Source organism: Brassica napus, chromosome A6 (assembly GCF_020379485.1).
Source record: "Brassica napus cultivar Da-Ae chromosome A6, Da-Ae, whole genome shotgun sequence".
Lineage (NCBI taxonomy): Eukaryota > Viridiplantae > Streptophyta > Magnoliopsida > Brassicales > Brassicaceae > Brassica > Brassica napus.
Genome location: NC_063439.1, coordinates 21,159,791 through 21,174,550, shown reverse-complemented (window position 1 = coordinate 21,174,550; position 14,760 = coordinate 21,159,791). Strand labels below are relative to the sequence as shown.

Genomic DNA, 14,760 nt, shown 5'->3' with positions numbered 1-14,760 from the left:
AATGAACAGCCACAACAAAAAATGGTAATGAGAAAAATATAGAGTACTTGAAAATACTAGAAGTAAAAATATCTGATTTTAACCCCCTATAAATTATTGCAATTAATAATTTAATTTAAAGAAGATAAAGTATATTCACGTTACAGAGGGTGAATGTTACAGAAAGTTAACATTTTATATAAATTGCTCTATTTAATTATAAAAGAGACCACAAATTTTTTAAATTTAAAATACAATAATTTTGATCCGTGCTTTAGCACGGGAGTAACACTAGTATTTTATATTTTCCCTGTTGAAAAGTTAATTTTGTAAGTATATTTTTAGTTTTGCCCCAGATGAAATTTGTTTCTAGATCAGCCACTGCCAGAGACCATACCAACTAACAAGGCTTCTACTTAACAGGAGTTGCATCTTGTATCCCATTTAAGTTGAAAATGCGATAATAATGTGATAAAAACACCGTGTTGCACGCAGAGGGAATCACGAGAAGAGAAATCATATTACCACAAAACCTTTAGGGGAAAAATAACAAACAATATCTCAAATCCAGTCACTTGAAAAGACTTATATAAACACATATTTTCCTAAGCTCTAAACACACATATCCAAATGTCAATAAAAGAAAACCAAACCCGCATAAAAGAAAAACCAAGCCAATCAACATGAGAGATAAAAAAGACACTAATAAAAAAGACACTATTTTCTTCTCTTACCGTCATTGCTCCTCCTGCACTTCCTCTTCATCTTCTTCATACTCATACCCTTCTTCATCATCAGCCGTTGCATCTTGGTACTGTTGATACTCTGACACCAAATCGTTCATGTTGCTCTCTGCCTCCGTGAACTCCATCTCGTCCATTCCTTCACCCGTGTACCAATGCAAGAAAGCTTTCCTTCTGAACATAGCAGTGAACTGCTCGCTCACACGCCTGAACATCTCTTGGATCGAGGTCGAGTTCCCGATGAAAGTGGAAGCCATTTTAAGACCCGTCGGTGGAATGTCACAGACGGTTGATTTCACATTGTTGGGGATCCACTCGACGAAGTAGGACGAGTTCTTGTTCTGAACGTTGATCATCTGCTCGTCGACTTCTTTGGTGCTCATTTTGCCTCTGAACATGGCTGACGCTGTCAAGTACCTGCCGTGGCGCGGGTCAGCTGCGCACATCATGTTCTTCGCGTCCCACATCTGTTGGGTGAGCTCAGGGACGGTTAAGGCTCGGTACTGCTGCGATCCGCGAGATGTGAGAGGTGCGAATCCCACCATGAAGAAGTGGAGACGAGGGAATGGGATCAAGTTCACAGCAAGCTTGCGGAGGTCAGAGTTTAGCTGACCAGGGAAACGGAGGCAGCAAGTGACGCCGCTCATGGTGGCAGAGATCAGATGGTTCAAGTCTCCAACTGAACGAAACACAAACAAATTAACAAGCCCATTAGAACAGTGATGCTAGCAACAGGACAATATGCAAGTGCGTGAGATGTTACAAATCATCGAGTATGTAAAGATATTTTAAATGCAATTTCTACTCTAAGCAGATAAAAGCATAGTTCAATCATGCAAACCATTCAATTTCTATTAATATCAACATCAAGCAGCTGGATATATACAAAAAGAGAGTCTTATAGTTAGGAGTGTGACATATTAATATAGTTAATTTATATTAAAGTAAAATAAATTTTGACTAATATAAGGTTAAAAATAATTTTATATTATAATTATAAAACTTTAAATATAAGTAAAATTAATACGAGATGGACCATATGAATGAATTGTTTTATTTATATATATATATATTATATATATAATTTAATTTAATTGTCTATATTTTGAAATCACATGTTTTATTAAAAATATATGTATAAACTTTCTAATTTTCAATAAATAAAAATTTGAAGAAAAATTAAAAAACACAGATCAAAAACTAGTTTCTGTTCTAGTTAATGAACGTTAAGCAATTGGATATACAAAGAAGAGATGCTTACAGCTTGGAGTGGTGAGCTTAAGAGTTCGGAAGCAAATGTCATAGAGAGCTTCGTTGTCAAGAACCATACACTCATCTGCATTCTCCACAAGCTGATGGACAGAGAGAGTTGCATTATAAGGCTCAACAACAGTGTCAGACACTTTAGGTGACGGGAACACAGAGAACGTCAACATCATCCTGTCTGGATACTCCTCCCTGATCTTCGAGATCAGCAAAGTCCCCATCCCAGATCCAGTTCCTCCTCCCAACGAGTGACACACTTGGAATCCTGAAAAAAAAAAGATCATTCGCATCAACACACACGAATCTTAACCCGCCCTGAGATTTTGGGGGCTATAGACGATTTAATAAAAAGATTTCAATAGAGAACCGAAACTAACCTTGCAAGCAGTCACAGTTCTCGGCTTCTTTGCGGACGACGTCCAGAACCGAATCTATGAGCTCAGCACCTTCAGTGTAGTGACCTTTGGCCCAGTTGTTACCGGCCCCGGACTGACCGAAGACGAAGTTATCAGGACGGAAGATCTGCCCGTACGGACCCGATCTGACACTGTCCATAGTCCCCGGCTCAAGATCCATCAAGACGGCGCGTGGGACGAACCTCCCGCAACTAGCTTCGTTGTAATAGACATTGACTCGTTCGAGCTGCAAATCGCTTTCACCTTGGTACCTTCCCGTCGAGTCGATGCCGTGCTCGGCGCAAACTACTTCCCAGAACTTAGCGCCGATCTGGTTCCCGCACTGTCCACCTTGGATGTGAAGAATCTCTCGCATCTTCGATGACTAGCTTAAGTAATCAACTAGAAATCTATAGAGAGAGAGAACAGAGATTTTGAACGGTTACTACTTGGGAGGAAATGAAGAAGACGAAGCGGTTGGTTTTTATAGTGCGGAGCTAACGGAGACTCGCCGGTTCAAACTGAATCGGTTTATGTAAACCATACCAGGCTGAACCAAACCGACGATTTAACTTGCACACCACTTTGCTTTTTTCATTTTCTCAATTACAATCCCTTACCTTGATGATTTATTTACTTCAATTTTGTGTGGTGAATTTACTTTTTCTGATTATGTGTTAAAAATAATTTGAGCCAACTTAACCTAACCGAAACCGATGCTAAACCAAAGTCGCACACAGTCCACGATGGATTCAAACCGGTAACGTTGGTATTCGACTTTATTGGCGCCACGAATGACGGAGGTAAGTAACGGCTGTTAGGTTCGTTGGCCCATGACATACATAAATATTTAAACACTCTATCTTCAAGTTGGCATTTACGAATAAAGATTGATACCCACTGAGCAAATAATTGTGGATATTTTGTTTTCATAGCAGGAAATTCTGTATATTTTCCTGTCATTATGTGGACAATAAGTTAATTCTTCTTGCAAAAGAACCTGTCGCAAATAGAAGAAACACTATTTTTTTAGGTAAATCCATAAACACAATTCATTGAGGTAAAATCAGTTTTATTTTACAATTTTTATTGGAACTGAAATTTGATCTATGATAAAAAAAAATTACAAATGTTATTAGCATATTCATTTTTCTAACTAAGAATAAGTTATAATTTGTGATTCTTCATTTTCTGCATTAACTCCACTGGCCATAGCACCCAAGAATAAAAAACATGGAGGGGGTTGTATAGATGGATCCAGACTGGCTCAGGTGCGGAGACTGAAAGGCTGCGAGATCTGAATAATTTCTTTATTTTTCTCACTTTCTTATATTCTTGCACATGAAGCGAACCGTGATAGACACATGATACCAACGTTAAAGCACGTGATTGGGATTACTGTTATACATTTTATTCTGATTAGCAATTATGCTAATCCCGAAACTAAAAATCGACAGGGTCTGATTAGCAATGAGGCTAGTACTTTTCGGTTTGGTACGGTTATGAATTCTTAGACGGTAAACACGTAATGCATCATGCACAAAAATGGTAAAACGTAGTTAGAGAAATGAAATGAGTAAATATTCGAACGAGAAGTGTGTATTAGTAAATGGCAAAACAATGATTAAGAAAGAGATGAAAACAAATAACTAAAGATGCACATGTGCACGTAAATTTCCGATAGAGTCGAATGAAACTGATAGTTTTGAAAAGAAAAAAAAAACTGATAGTTTTGTTGTTCAGTGTGTAATTACCATTTTTATATAAAAGTTATCATTTAGTTTTGTGTGAATACATTCGATTGCTTAATCTTTCTATATATTATAATCAATACAGTATTGTAGTGCGATGCAGACTGTCTAATCCGAATAGTAACGTGCAAATCACTCTATAATCAATTAGACAAGTCCAAAAGGTGTACTCGGGTCCTACATACATGACGTGAAAATTAGAGAGACAGCAAAGACAGCTTTTTAAATGATTATGGCCTCAATCAGAAGCAATGTATCGTTCTCAAAGTTAGAGCAACTTGTGTCTTGTGAGTGAGTAGTAGCCATCAAGTTACACCATCAATTTCATAACCAACACAATCTGATAACTCTGCGCTTATTAGTATTTTTCTTCTGCTGATAGTCCTGGTTTACCAAATTCAAACTAATTTCAAAGTAACTTCCTAGGCCGGCGAGTTGCGCACTCTAACATAACTTCAAGATAACTTTTGCCATTTAGCGTATAGAGTTATAGACTATTATTAGAAGGAAAGAAACGAAGAATACTAATCACGAAATCGAGCCTAGATAATGGATATTCTTTGTCGCAATAATCCAAACGCATCAGATTCAACAAACAGACGAATCCGACTTAATTTACCTGAGTTTATATAAAACATATAAATGGTTTCCAGCTAATAAATAACATCTTCATAAATTTAGATAACTGTGTGAAGTTTTTTTCGTTCTGATTCCGTATGAAATAGCCTAAACTCGAAACATGTAACGTGGCAACCTATAACAACAATAAACCGGATTATATATATGTTATTTCTCTATACAACAAAAAAAAGAAACGAAGCTAAAAAAAATTCAAGAGCCGGTTTGATTCTGCTTGTTCCAGTACTTCATCTCCCACTGTAGTATTCTCTTAGTTGTACTTTGTTTCCTCTTCTCAACCGCGTAAAACGACGCCGGGTCGTACGGAGTTGGCATGGCACACGGACCGGTCTCTGCAGGGTGCTTCACTAGTGACTCCGTCATAAACTTACGCTCGTTCCCGCTCCTTGGACACGCCATTGTTTCCGAACATATCTCCATGGCATTCTGGGGGATCTCTGGTTTAAACTGAAGGAGTTTCGCGTATCCAGTTAAAAGGTGGTACATGTAATCATACACGTAGTCCATCTTGAGTTCTTGTTGAATGAACTCGCTCGCCGTCTTTCCAATATCCTGCGCCTGGTTATAAGAAAATATAACCGGTAGATATGACTTGAGAATCTAGACTCTATTATCAGTTCAAACAATTGTTCAATAGGTTAATAATTGTACCTTTTGAATGTGAGAGTTGCCCCAATGAACAGCAAACTTGATGGAGCGGCACTTGTCGTGCTCCCTAACGGGCCAATAATGGTGAGCCGGAAGCAGGCCTCGAGTGAAGAAATCATAGTAATGGGGTTTCACCAGCAGAGTCACCGAGTCACATGCTAAAATGTACTTCTCGCTAACGGACCATGCAGACCCTTCTATGTATATCTTATATCTACAGATAAACATTGCATTAGACCCATACCGTTACTAATTCCTTATGTCAACTTTTATGTTTAGGGATGATTTAAAATCCCAAAATCTTTGAATATATATTTAAATTCTACAAAATATACTCTACCTGTGATGGCATTGACTCGCCAAGTCTGATTGCTTGTAGCCTTCCTTTGATTCTCGGATCCAGTCCTACCAAGATCAAAACAAAACAAAAAACACACACATAAATCAAGATTGCAGTTGTAACCAGCAGAATCAGAGTTTTTTGGTATTTTCTAAAAAATGCCATATCATTACTACGGTAGTAATACTACCTGAGCGTATACACGAGCGTTCCACTCGTGTTCCTCGGAGACATTACACTTCATAAGATCTTGTCTTGTCTCGGCCACAGATGGATTCCCTTTCCAATAAGCATAAGGCTCTCTGTTTATCCAAGTGGTCCTCTGGTTCCCTTCTCTTAGTTCCTTCAACAAACTCTCCCATGGCTTTATATTCACCTCCGACCTACAAAAATCAACCATGTCAAAATTTTAGTGGGTTTCTCTGATCTATTCGAAACTACTATGGTGTAATTGAGAGAACTTGGTAAATCACGGGTTGCACTAAAACAATAAAAGAAAGTTCTCATTACCACCCCCAGAAGGACCAATCAGGAAACACTATATCGAGCGTCTCCTCGTTTCCACAGTACCGAAACAGCGGCGGAGGCGACGGCGCGTCGACTCCGGCGAAATCCAAGGCTCTGACGACCGGCCAGTCAACGCAGTCAAACATGAGCTCGAGATCAGGAATCTTCCCAGGGTACTTCCTTAGAAGCTGCAAGAATCCCCAGATGGTGAACACGTCTCTCGTCTGAAACGCATCCTGAAACTTCTCCACGTAAACTCTCCCGCCGACGATTGCTAGCCGGAAATTCGCCGTCTTCTTGGCCCGCTCCAGTGCCTCCCTCGTGATCCCCGTCTTCGCCCAGGGACGGAGATCCTCGTGGATCCATCGGAAGTAATCCGGACACGTGGCGGTCGGAGCATCTTCTCCGAAGCTCGCCGTGGCCGGGTAGTTGTTTCTTGGACACGTTGCATTGGTGTCGTTGGCGGAGCAGTGTAGTGTGAACTCCGGTTTAGGGCTTTGTGTAGTTACTGGAGTCGGAGGAGGGTATTTTGGGAATATCGTATGTGATCTAGTCTTTGTCGTGACGGCCTCTTTCTCTAGCAGAACCTATTAAGTTTGAAAAAACGGTGATGACATGTGTTAGTCGTAACTCGTAAGTGGGTTACAACTAGTTAACTCGAAAAAGTCATAGGTAGGTCCCAAAATATGCACGTGTCAGTTTCTGCGGGATTTGTCAGAGAGCCGACATCACCACCACCAAGACTCTTTCTAACACAATTGAAAATCCTCACGTGACGGAACAAAATTCAAAGTATTAACAAAGTTAATTAAAGATCGATCCATTATCACATAACTATAGTCTGAGATATTATATTGAGTTTTTATGTAAATTTCGATAACTTCTATTTATGTTATATGCTTTGTTTATAGACAGAGAGGAGCTGGATCTTTATACAAGGAAATAATGCAATAAATTAAGAGCTAGTAGCCTAGTAGGACATAAGTACATGATGCGCGAGATATATTCTTTCCATAATTCTACTAAATTCAGCAAGAAAAGTTGGGAGTGTGGTTTTGAAACTTACGGTGGGGTCTAGGAGGATGCGCGTAGAGATAAACGCGCCGACGATGAGTAGGGTGAGTAAGGAGAGGAGGGCGTAGGATCTGTTGGGAGATATTCCAAAACCGGAGGACTTGACAAAGGGAGACCAGTTTGTGAAATTGCGAGAATGCCCACCTCCTGGCTCGTTCTTGGACGGTGAGTTCCTCATCGGTGGCTGCTGTTGTTATACTCTTCACCGACGGAGAAACCAAAAGGAGAAGATGGAGAGAATCGAAGAGAAGATTCGAAAGAGTTTGGGAAAGAGGACAAAAAGAGAGAGAAGAAGAAGAAGAAGAAAAGAGAGAGAATCTTGTGAGGAAAGTAATGTGAACCATCAAGTTTTAATAATGCAACACATTGAGGGTTTTATTTAAAAATAACAAATCTTATAGGTTTGGGAGTCATAAAACCTTATAGGTTTGGGACAAAAATATATTTACAAAGTAAACAAAATATCTTATTGAATAAATAGTTGATTTACATACATTTTACTCTTCATTAACTACCCTAATTTTTATTCTAAAATATATTTTGTGTAATAACAATACTTACATTAAACCTTTCTCGACCTTTTGGCCAAAAATAACTTCTGAGATTGAGAAGTGAATCTGAGAAACTCCTTCAACATTCGTTTGACTAATGAACATTATAGTTACAGCGGAAAAGAAATCAGTTTGCTATTTAGATTTTAGTATTTTTGTGACTGATATTTGTATGCAATCAACGTAGCAATAGACATTTCTAAAACTGTCCGCTTCGTTAGTCATAAGGTTTGGAAGTCACAAAAACCTTAATAGTATAATTATCCCTTCCTCAGGGCAAGGATTCAAAATTTAATGTCGCAAGCCACGACAAAACCACATGTTTTTTCTATTGCGCAACAACACGAGTTGACAAACCTTGCCTAAGAAAAACGTTTTTGGGGCCCTGATCGAAAGTTTTCGTTTAAATCTAAGCGAGATTTTTCAATCGGGAGATTGGTATAGAGCACATGTTCTTTCACTTCATGTCGTTGATTCTTCAGCTTTAACCTAATTTTAACATCTTATTATGGGTCATTAACTAGCCATGTTTCGTTTTTTCTTTTTTTTTTTCTTGATCAAAAGCCATGTTTCGTTAGACTTGAAATATTACGTATGCGTATGCTGCTATGGATTTTGAACTCTCTTATCTTTGGTTTATATGTTTCTGTTCTAAATACACAATTTGTTGCAGGGCTAGCAAAATAATTTTATAGGTTCTTTGGCAAACAAATTATCGACATCTAAAATTAATATTTTTTTTTTATAAAAAAACTATAAGTACTATTTTATTAAATTTATGATGAAATATATATATACTAGGTGTTTTGCCCGCACATGCGGGCATGTCTTATTAATCCAAAAATCCGCATTATAAAACTCTAATTGGTGAACATGTTGAAGGAAAAATATTATGGTAAATTCTTTGTTCCTCAAAATTTATACCAGTTATGTTGAAATTTTAGTCAAATTATTGAAAGGTAGATCTCATTTTTTTCTTTTAAATTTCCCATGGAGGAATGAATTTACAAGAAAAAAATTTTCCTATGCAATTTTGATAAGGAACAAATTGAACAAAAATTCATATTTTTTTATTTTTTCAATTCCAAAATTTTATTTTTTATTTTGTTCATTTTTTTCATTCTTCTAGTGGTCACCAACTGAAGCTATAGTGTTTCACGGATTAAACTTAAATTGGTTTAAAATAAAAGCAAAAAAAATTGTTTTGAACTTAGTCACAAATTAAGTTATTATTAATGATTTTAAATAGTTAAATCAAACTTCAAATTATTTATATATGTCAAAAAAACGTTCATCAAACTATGTACTTATTATTGTGTTAAAAGTTTTAAAACACTCATATATTAGAAATAGTTTAGAAAATATCTTTATATAAATATTTTTGTTAATATTTAATTATAAACTGTTTTATATCTTAGTTTTTTACTTTATAATAAAAAATATTATTTTCAGATAGCAACACAATATATATAAGAATTCTATTAATTTTAAAATATATTTTCACAATTTTATTATATAAATAATAACTAATAATAAATTAATGACCTATATAAAAGCTTAAAACCTAATAAAATATAACAAATAAGAAAATAAGAATTTAAATATAACATATAGATTTAAATATTATTAAATCAAAATTCGTTTTAATTATATATAAAATTCATTACGGATATTTTTTAATTAATAAATTACTGATTCAGCTAAAAATAATTAATAAATCAATGACTAAGATAAAACCTAATAAAAACATGACAAATAAGTAAAATTGACTAAAATCATGGAAAACATGACAAGTAAGCAAAATTAACTAAAATCATGGAAATCATGACAAATAAGTTAAATCACTTCATAAATAATATTATAAATATATATTCTAGGAGTTTTATCCGCATTTGAGGGCTTAATAATTTTACAAAAAATATTTTTTTTCTCTCTCTGTAAATAGATATATTATAAATTCAAAAAACATTAGAATAAATTATTTGCATACTTTTAAAATATTTCATAATTAATTAAATATTAAAATTTTAATATATGATAAAAAAATTATTTTAATAAAATAGCTTTTGTTATGTAAAGTAAACTTGAAAGAATTCATACATACATAAAACTATCTACATGGTTTTATATTTATTTTTAAAATATTATGATGAACAATAGTTTTGGATAACATAATATAGAATATCTTTAGATAATGATGGTTATCAGATTAATGATTTTTTTAATTTATGAGTAATTATATATTAACAAACTAACCTAATTATTTAATAAGGGTAATAAAGACTAATTTGACCGCTTTAATTTTTAACGTGAGAGCGAAAAAATATAAAATAAATGTAAAATATTGTTATATAAATAAATTAAATATTATATAAATTTAAATATTATATAAATTTAAATATTATATTATTTTTAGTGTTTTAATTATTTTCAAGATAATGATAAATTATCAGCTAAATCAATAAAATTATCTATTAAGATTAATAATTGTGTATAAAATATGGCTAAAATTATGGGGAGCATGACAAATCATCAAATTTACTTCTCAAATAATAAATTATTATTTATTAAAATTAATAATTATGTATAAAATATGACTAAATATAAATAATGGAGATCATGACAAATCAGCAAATTTATTTTTCAGTAAATAAATTATTTATAAAGACCAATAATTGTGTATAAAATATGATTAAATCTAAAATTATGGAGAACATGACAAATTACCAAATTCACTTCTTAAATAATAGTACATATATATTTATATTAAATATTTTTACTTTTTATTACTTTTTATAAAAATATATTTTAAAAAATCGAATGTGTAACTAGTGAAAAATGAAGAGAACGGAATTGGACCGGGCTGTCGCACTAGTTGTCCACTTACTTCAGCCGCCCTGGTTTGCTGTTTACTGTGGGAAGAGTATAAAGACAGTTTTAATTATAATAAGAACAGTATATCAGAATATCTGAAATTTCTGACTAGCTGAGAAACATTGAGTTAGCATTTTAACTGCCTGCGCAAATCAGCGTGTCTCGACAAGGAGATATAGCGAAAACGAGATGTTAACTTAATCAACAATAATCTAACATCTAGGGTGTCAAAACAAGCACACTTGAATTTAAACTACACTAGTGTCTATAGTTACTAGAGATTTTTTCCGCGCTTCGCGCGGATTATATCTTATAAATTTATTTTATTTATAATATCATTTATCGGTTTTTTTCTTTTACATTAACTTCTTGTTTTTCCAATGTTAGTTTTTCTTAATTTAAATTTATATGTTTATAATTTTTCATTTTTCTTGTTGTAAATAGAGAATTATATTTTTTATTGATAGTTTTTTGTATGTGACATAAACTTTTTGAAATTTTAAAATAATGTTATATATAGTACGATTAACACATTAAAGAAGAAAAACATATTGAGGCACATTTTACACAGGTTTTATATGCATAATTTTAAACATTATATACGTATATATTATAAGTTTGAAACATGTATATGCTTTCTAAAGCTAAATACTTGTTCTGAGTTTATATAACTTATCGAAAGTTTTATCTCTTTTTAAATTCAAATCACAGAAAAAATATCAAAAAGTCAGTATATATGGGTTTTTTGGGCTTTAAAATCAACACTGAAAAATTATATGAATCAGATAACAACAGTTTTATAAACAACTGGATAAAATTTGACCGAGCCAAAGATTTTCACACAATATGTTCTTTTTTCTTCAAATTGCGAAAAGCCTATAGGCACAAGAAAAAAAAATCATAATTTTTGTTTTCACTTATATAACATGTTTTCTCCTTTACACACGAAGTTTATTACACTGCTATAAGCAATGGAGAACTCTATTCATATAAGATTCACATCTATGCATTTTGACAAAGAAGAATTTTAGCCATCTTTAGTTTCGGAATGGTCCAACTTCAATCATATACACTATATTTTCTCTATGATTCAAATCTTACAATGTTAATATATGTGCAGATTTCGATGTGAAAAAGCATGCACGCCATCTATCATTCAACCTATTATTTTTTCCAAAGTAAACACTATAATCCTCGTTTGGTTAGCTCCACAAACTAATCTCTTTGGATCAGTTTACTAAAAAATATGGATACTAATGTCAGAAAAGAATATAAACACTATCAACAACAAATATTGGCACAAGACTATTTGGTTCAAGGAACATATTCCACGTAATGCGTTTATATCATGGCTGGCTTTGCGGAGAAGACTGCCAACCAAGGATCGCTTGAGGCGTTAGGGGTTAAATGTCTCAGGAACGTGCGTCCTTTGTAATCTGGAAATAGAGACTCACCATCATCTCTTCTTTGAGTAATCTTTCTCTCGCTTGATATGGGAGCTTTTTGCTGCTGAAGTTTAGATTTCTCCTCCGGCTGATCTACACTCTGTTGCAGCCTGGATCAATCAACCTCGCGTCAACGCAGATGCACATGCTACTCCAGTCATCAAGCTCTACTTTCAGTCATCCATCTACCTGCTGTGGAAAGAGCGTAATGCTCGTGTGTTCACAGCTGTCTCCTCACCTTCATCAGTCATCCTTGTCTCTCTCGACCGTATGATGTGTGACCGTCTCCTCTCTTACCCGGTAAGTTCTTCTTTCTCCTCTTCTCTACTTCTTTTTATTTTTCTTGTATAAGACTTCCTTAAGGCTTTTTTTATCTTGAGTTGTTGTTGGTTGTTTTTGTTTCTTTGCTGTAATAAGTTGTTTAAAAACAACAGTGTAACTTTTCAGAAAATGATAATCTTAACATCTTACCAAAAAAAAAACAACAAATATTGACTTATTTATGTGAATATATATTTTATTTTAAATCATTATAGTTGACGAAGAAAACACCATAATTTGTACAACAAATTTTCTTAGATTCACCTCATCATACTCACCATTTTACCATTTTAATTACATAATTTTACATGAGCTTCTTCACCCTCCCCGGTTATTTTCTCTTTATTTATAACTACAATATAAAGTTATAAACTATATATATTATAAATTAATAATTTATTTATCCTTGAAGTCTAACAATTAAAAATATAACATAATTCAATATAAATATATGATCCTATTAATAAATTAGCAGTTACAAATTTGAAATTTCTAGAAATATCAAAAGTCGTATGTTAGTTAATTATTTTCAAAATGACATCTATTTTTAATTTTTTTTGGATGAGAATATTTTGGCTGAGGTGGATAGTCTCAAAAGCCTTGAATTTAGTCCCTTTTATATAGTAGGATGGTGTCAAAATGAGCTATAGCTCATGATCTGGCTCAGCTCAGCTCGTTTTTTCATGAGCACGATTTTTATATTATAAATTCATTTAATAAATGAGTTTAATGATCGAGTTTAAATTAAATTACGAGTTATATGAACGATCTTTAATGAACATGAGCTGACTCATGAACTTGTTCATTTGGATAATTTCTATTTTTTATGTAAAAAAGAGATAATTTTTATATTTATTATATTTATCTTTCTAAAATTAAAATGTAACACATACATATAAGACATTGAAGATGAATTGGTTCAAGACTCTCACGAAGAATTGGATCATTGGTTTTGCTTTAATTTAATTTATATTAGGTGTTGTTTTTTTTTGTCATGTGTTGGCTTTTATTTAGTATTTAATATTTATGTTTTGGATTTTTTAATATTTAAATTTTGAACAATATTATAGAAAATATTCTATCATTATTTTATTTTATAATTATTATTTTTATTTAGATCACGAGTTAGCTCATTTAACTCATGATCTAGATGATATGAGTTCGAATTTACATATTGAAACTCATATATTAAATGAGCTGAGCTGAACTAGCTCATGAGCTCCCAATGAATTAAATTGAATTGAGCGAGCTAGCTCATTCCCTATCTATAGTTACCGTTTCTTATACATGGTCACATCAAATTGTTACTTAAATTGACAAATCCCAAAGTCATATGACTCATATCCTCTGAACTGAAATCTCAAGGGCAAATGGGCAATACATATCTTCTTCTTTTTTGACGGAAAGGGCCAATAAGCTCTGAAAGGATATAGCCAAACTTTCATAATGATAATGACTTGTTAGTTCAACCTTAGGAAATTCTTAGTAATAGAAATTATATGCGTTTATATGGTCCAAGTTGTTAAAAAAAAGACAAATTTGTAAAGAACTCACATTAAGAAATGGTCCACCCTTAAAAATTAGGAGAAGTTAGGTAAAAGAGTAAAAGTTGAAAAGATTTAGGTAAAGAGGAAACGACCACCATGCGGACAAAAGGGGGGGGGGGGGGGGGATTCACACACGATTTTGGCCCCCAACATCGATATGTCATGTGCTATGGGTGGAATCACACATTAATAGATATTCATGTCATTTATGGCTAGCCTTTAGCATGTCCCGTGAATGTTTAGGATTTTACTGTTTCTCCGCCACGTTAGTCGGAATGTAACCACTGATACCCATTTTTGGGGATTTTTATTTTAAAAAGAAAACTTATGAACACATCGTCTTATACGTGCATGTGATGTCTATAAAAATTACGTTATGTTGAAATATGACAAAATGACGCCGAACAAAGAAATCACACACATAATAATCAAACAACATGCATTTAAAAATATGAACATATATACTATATCTATATGTTAAATTAACAAGCTATTTGTTCAATGTCTATGAGCTAGTTAAAGTAACACAAAAAGTTACATGCAGCGTTAGTAAATGATACGTGAATTATGAATGTTTTGGGCGAAGTGATGAATGTCTAACAATGATGTAAAAATCACTTGATTCGAATTTGTTCTCTTGATTTCCTAATTACTTGCAAACTCCTTCTCATATCTGTTGC

General features: G+C 33.5%; 2 protein-coding genes across 2 annotated transcripts; both read right to left on the bottom strand.

Annotated features, from left to right (window-relative positions):
* Window positions 1-480: 480 nt before the first annotated feature.
* Window positions 481-2,849, bottom strand: LOC106348302 (tubulin beta-8 chain). Its single transcript, XM_013788019.3, has 3 exons — window positions 2,366-2,849; window positions 1,984-2,253; window positions 481-1,401 (listed from the first exon to the last, which is right to left on the bottom strand). Exons 1-3 carry the CDS (start codon window positions 2,757-2,759, stop codon window positions 716-718), a joined length of 1,350 nt encoding a protein of 449 aa, XP_013643473.2. The 5' UTR covers window positions 2,760-2,849; the 3' UTR covers window positions 481-715.
* A 1,971-nt stretch (window positions 2,850-4,820) lies between these two features.
* On the bottom strand, window positions 4,821-7,721 carry LOC111197843 (O-glucosyltransferase rumi homolog). The gene is made up of 6 exons (XM_022687649.2): window positions 7,335-7,721; window positions 6,272-6,855; window positions 5,952-6,144; window positions 5,762-5,826; window positions 5,425-5,635; window positions 4,821-5,331 (listed from the first exon to the last, which is right to left on the bottom strand). The coding sequence occupies exons 1-6, from the start codon at window positions 7,518-7,520 to the stop codon at window positions 4,966-4,968; spliced, it is 1,605 nt and encodes a 534-aa protein (XP_022543370.2). The 5' UTR covers window positions 7,521-7,721; the 3' UTR covers window positions 4,821-4,965.
* Window positions 7,722-14,760: the final 7,039 nt, after the last annotated feature.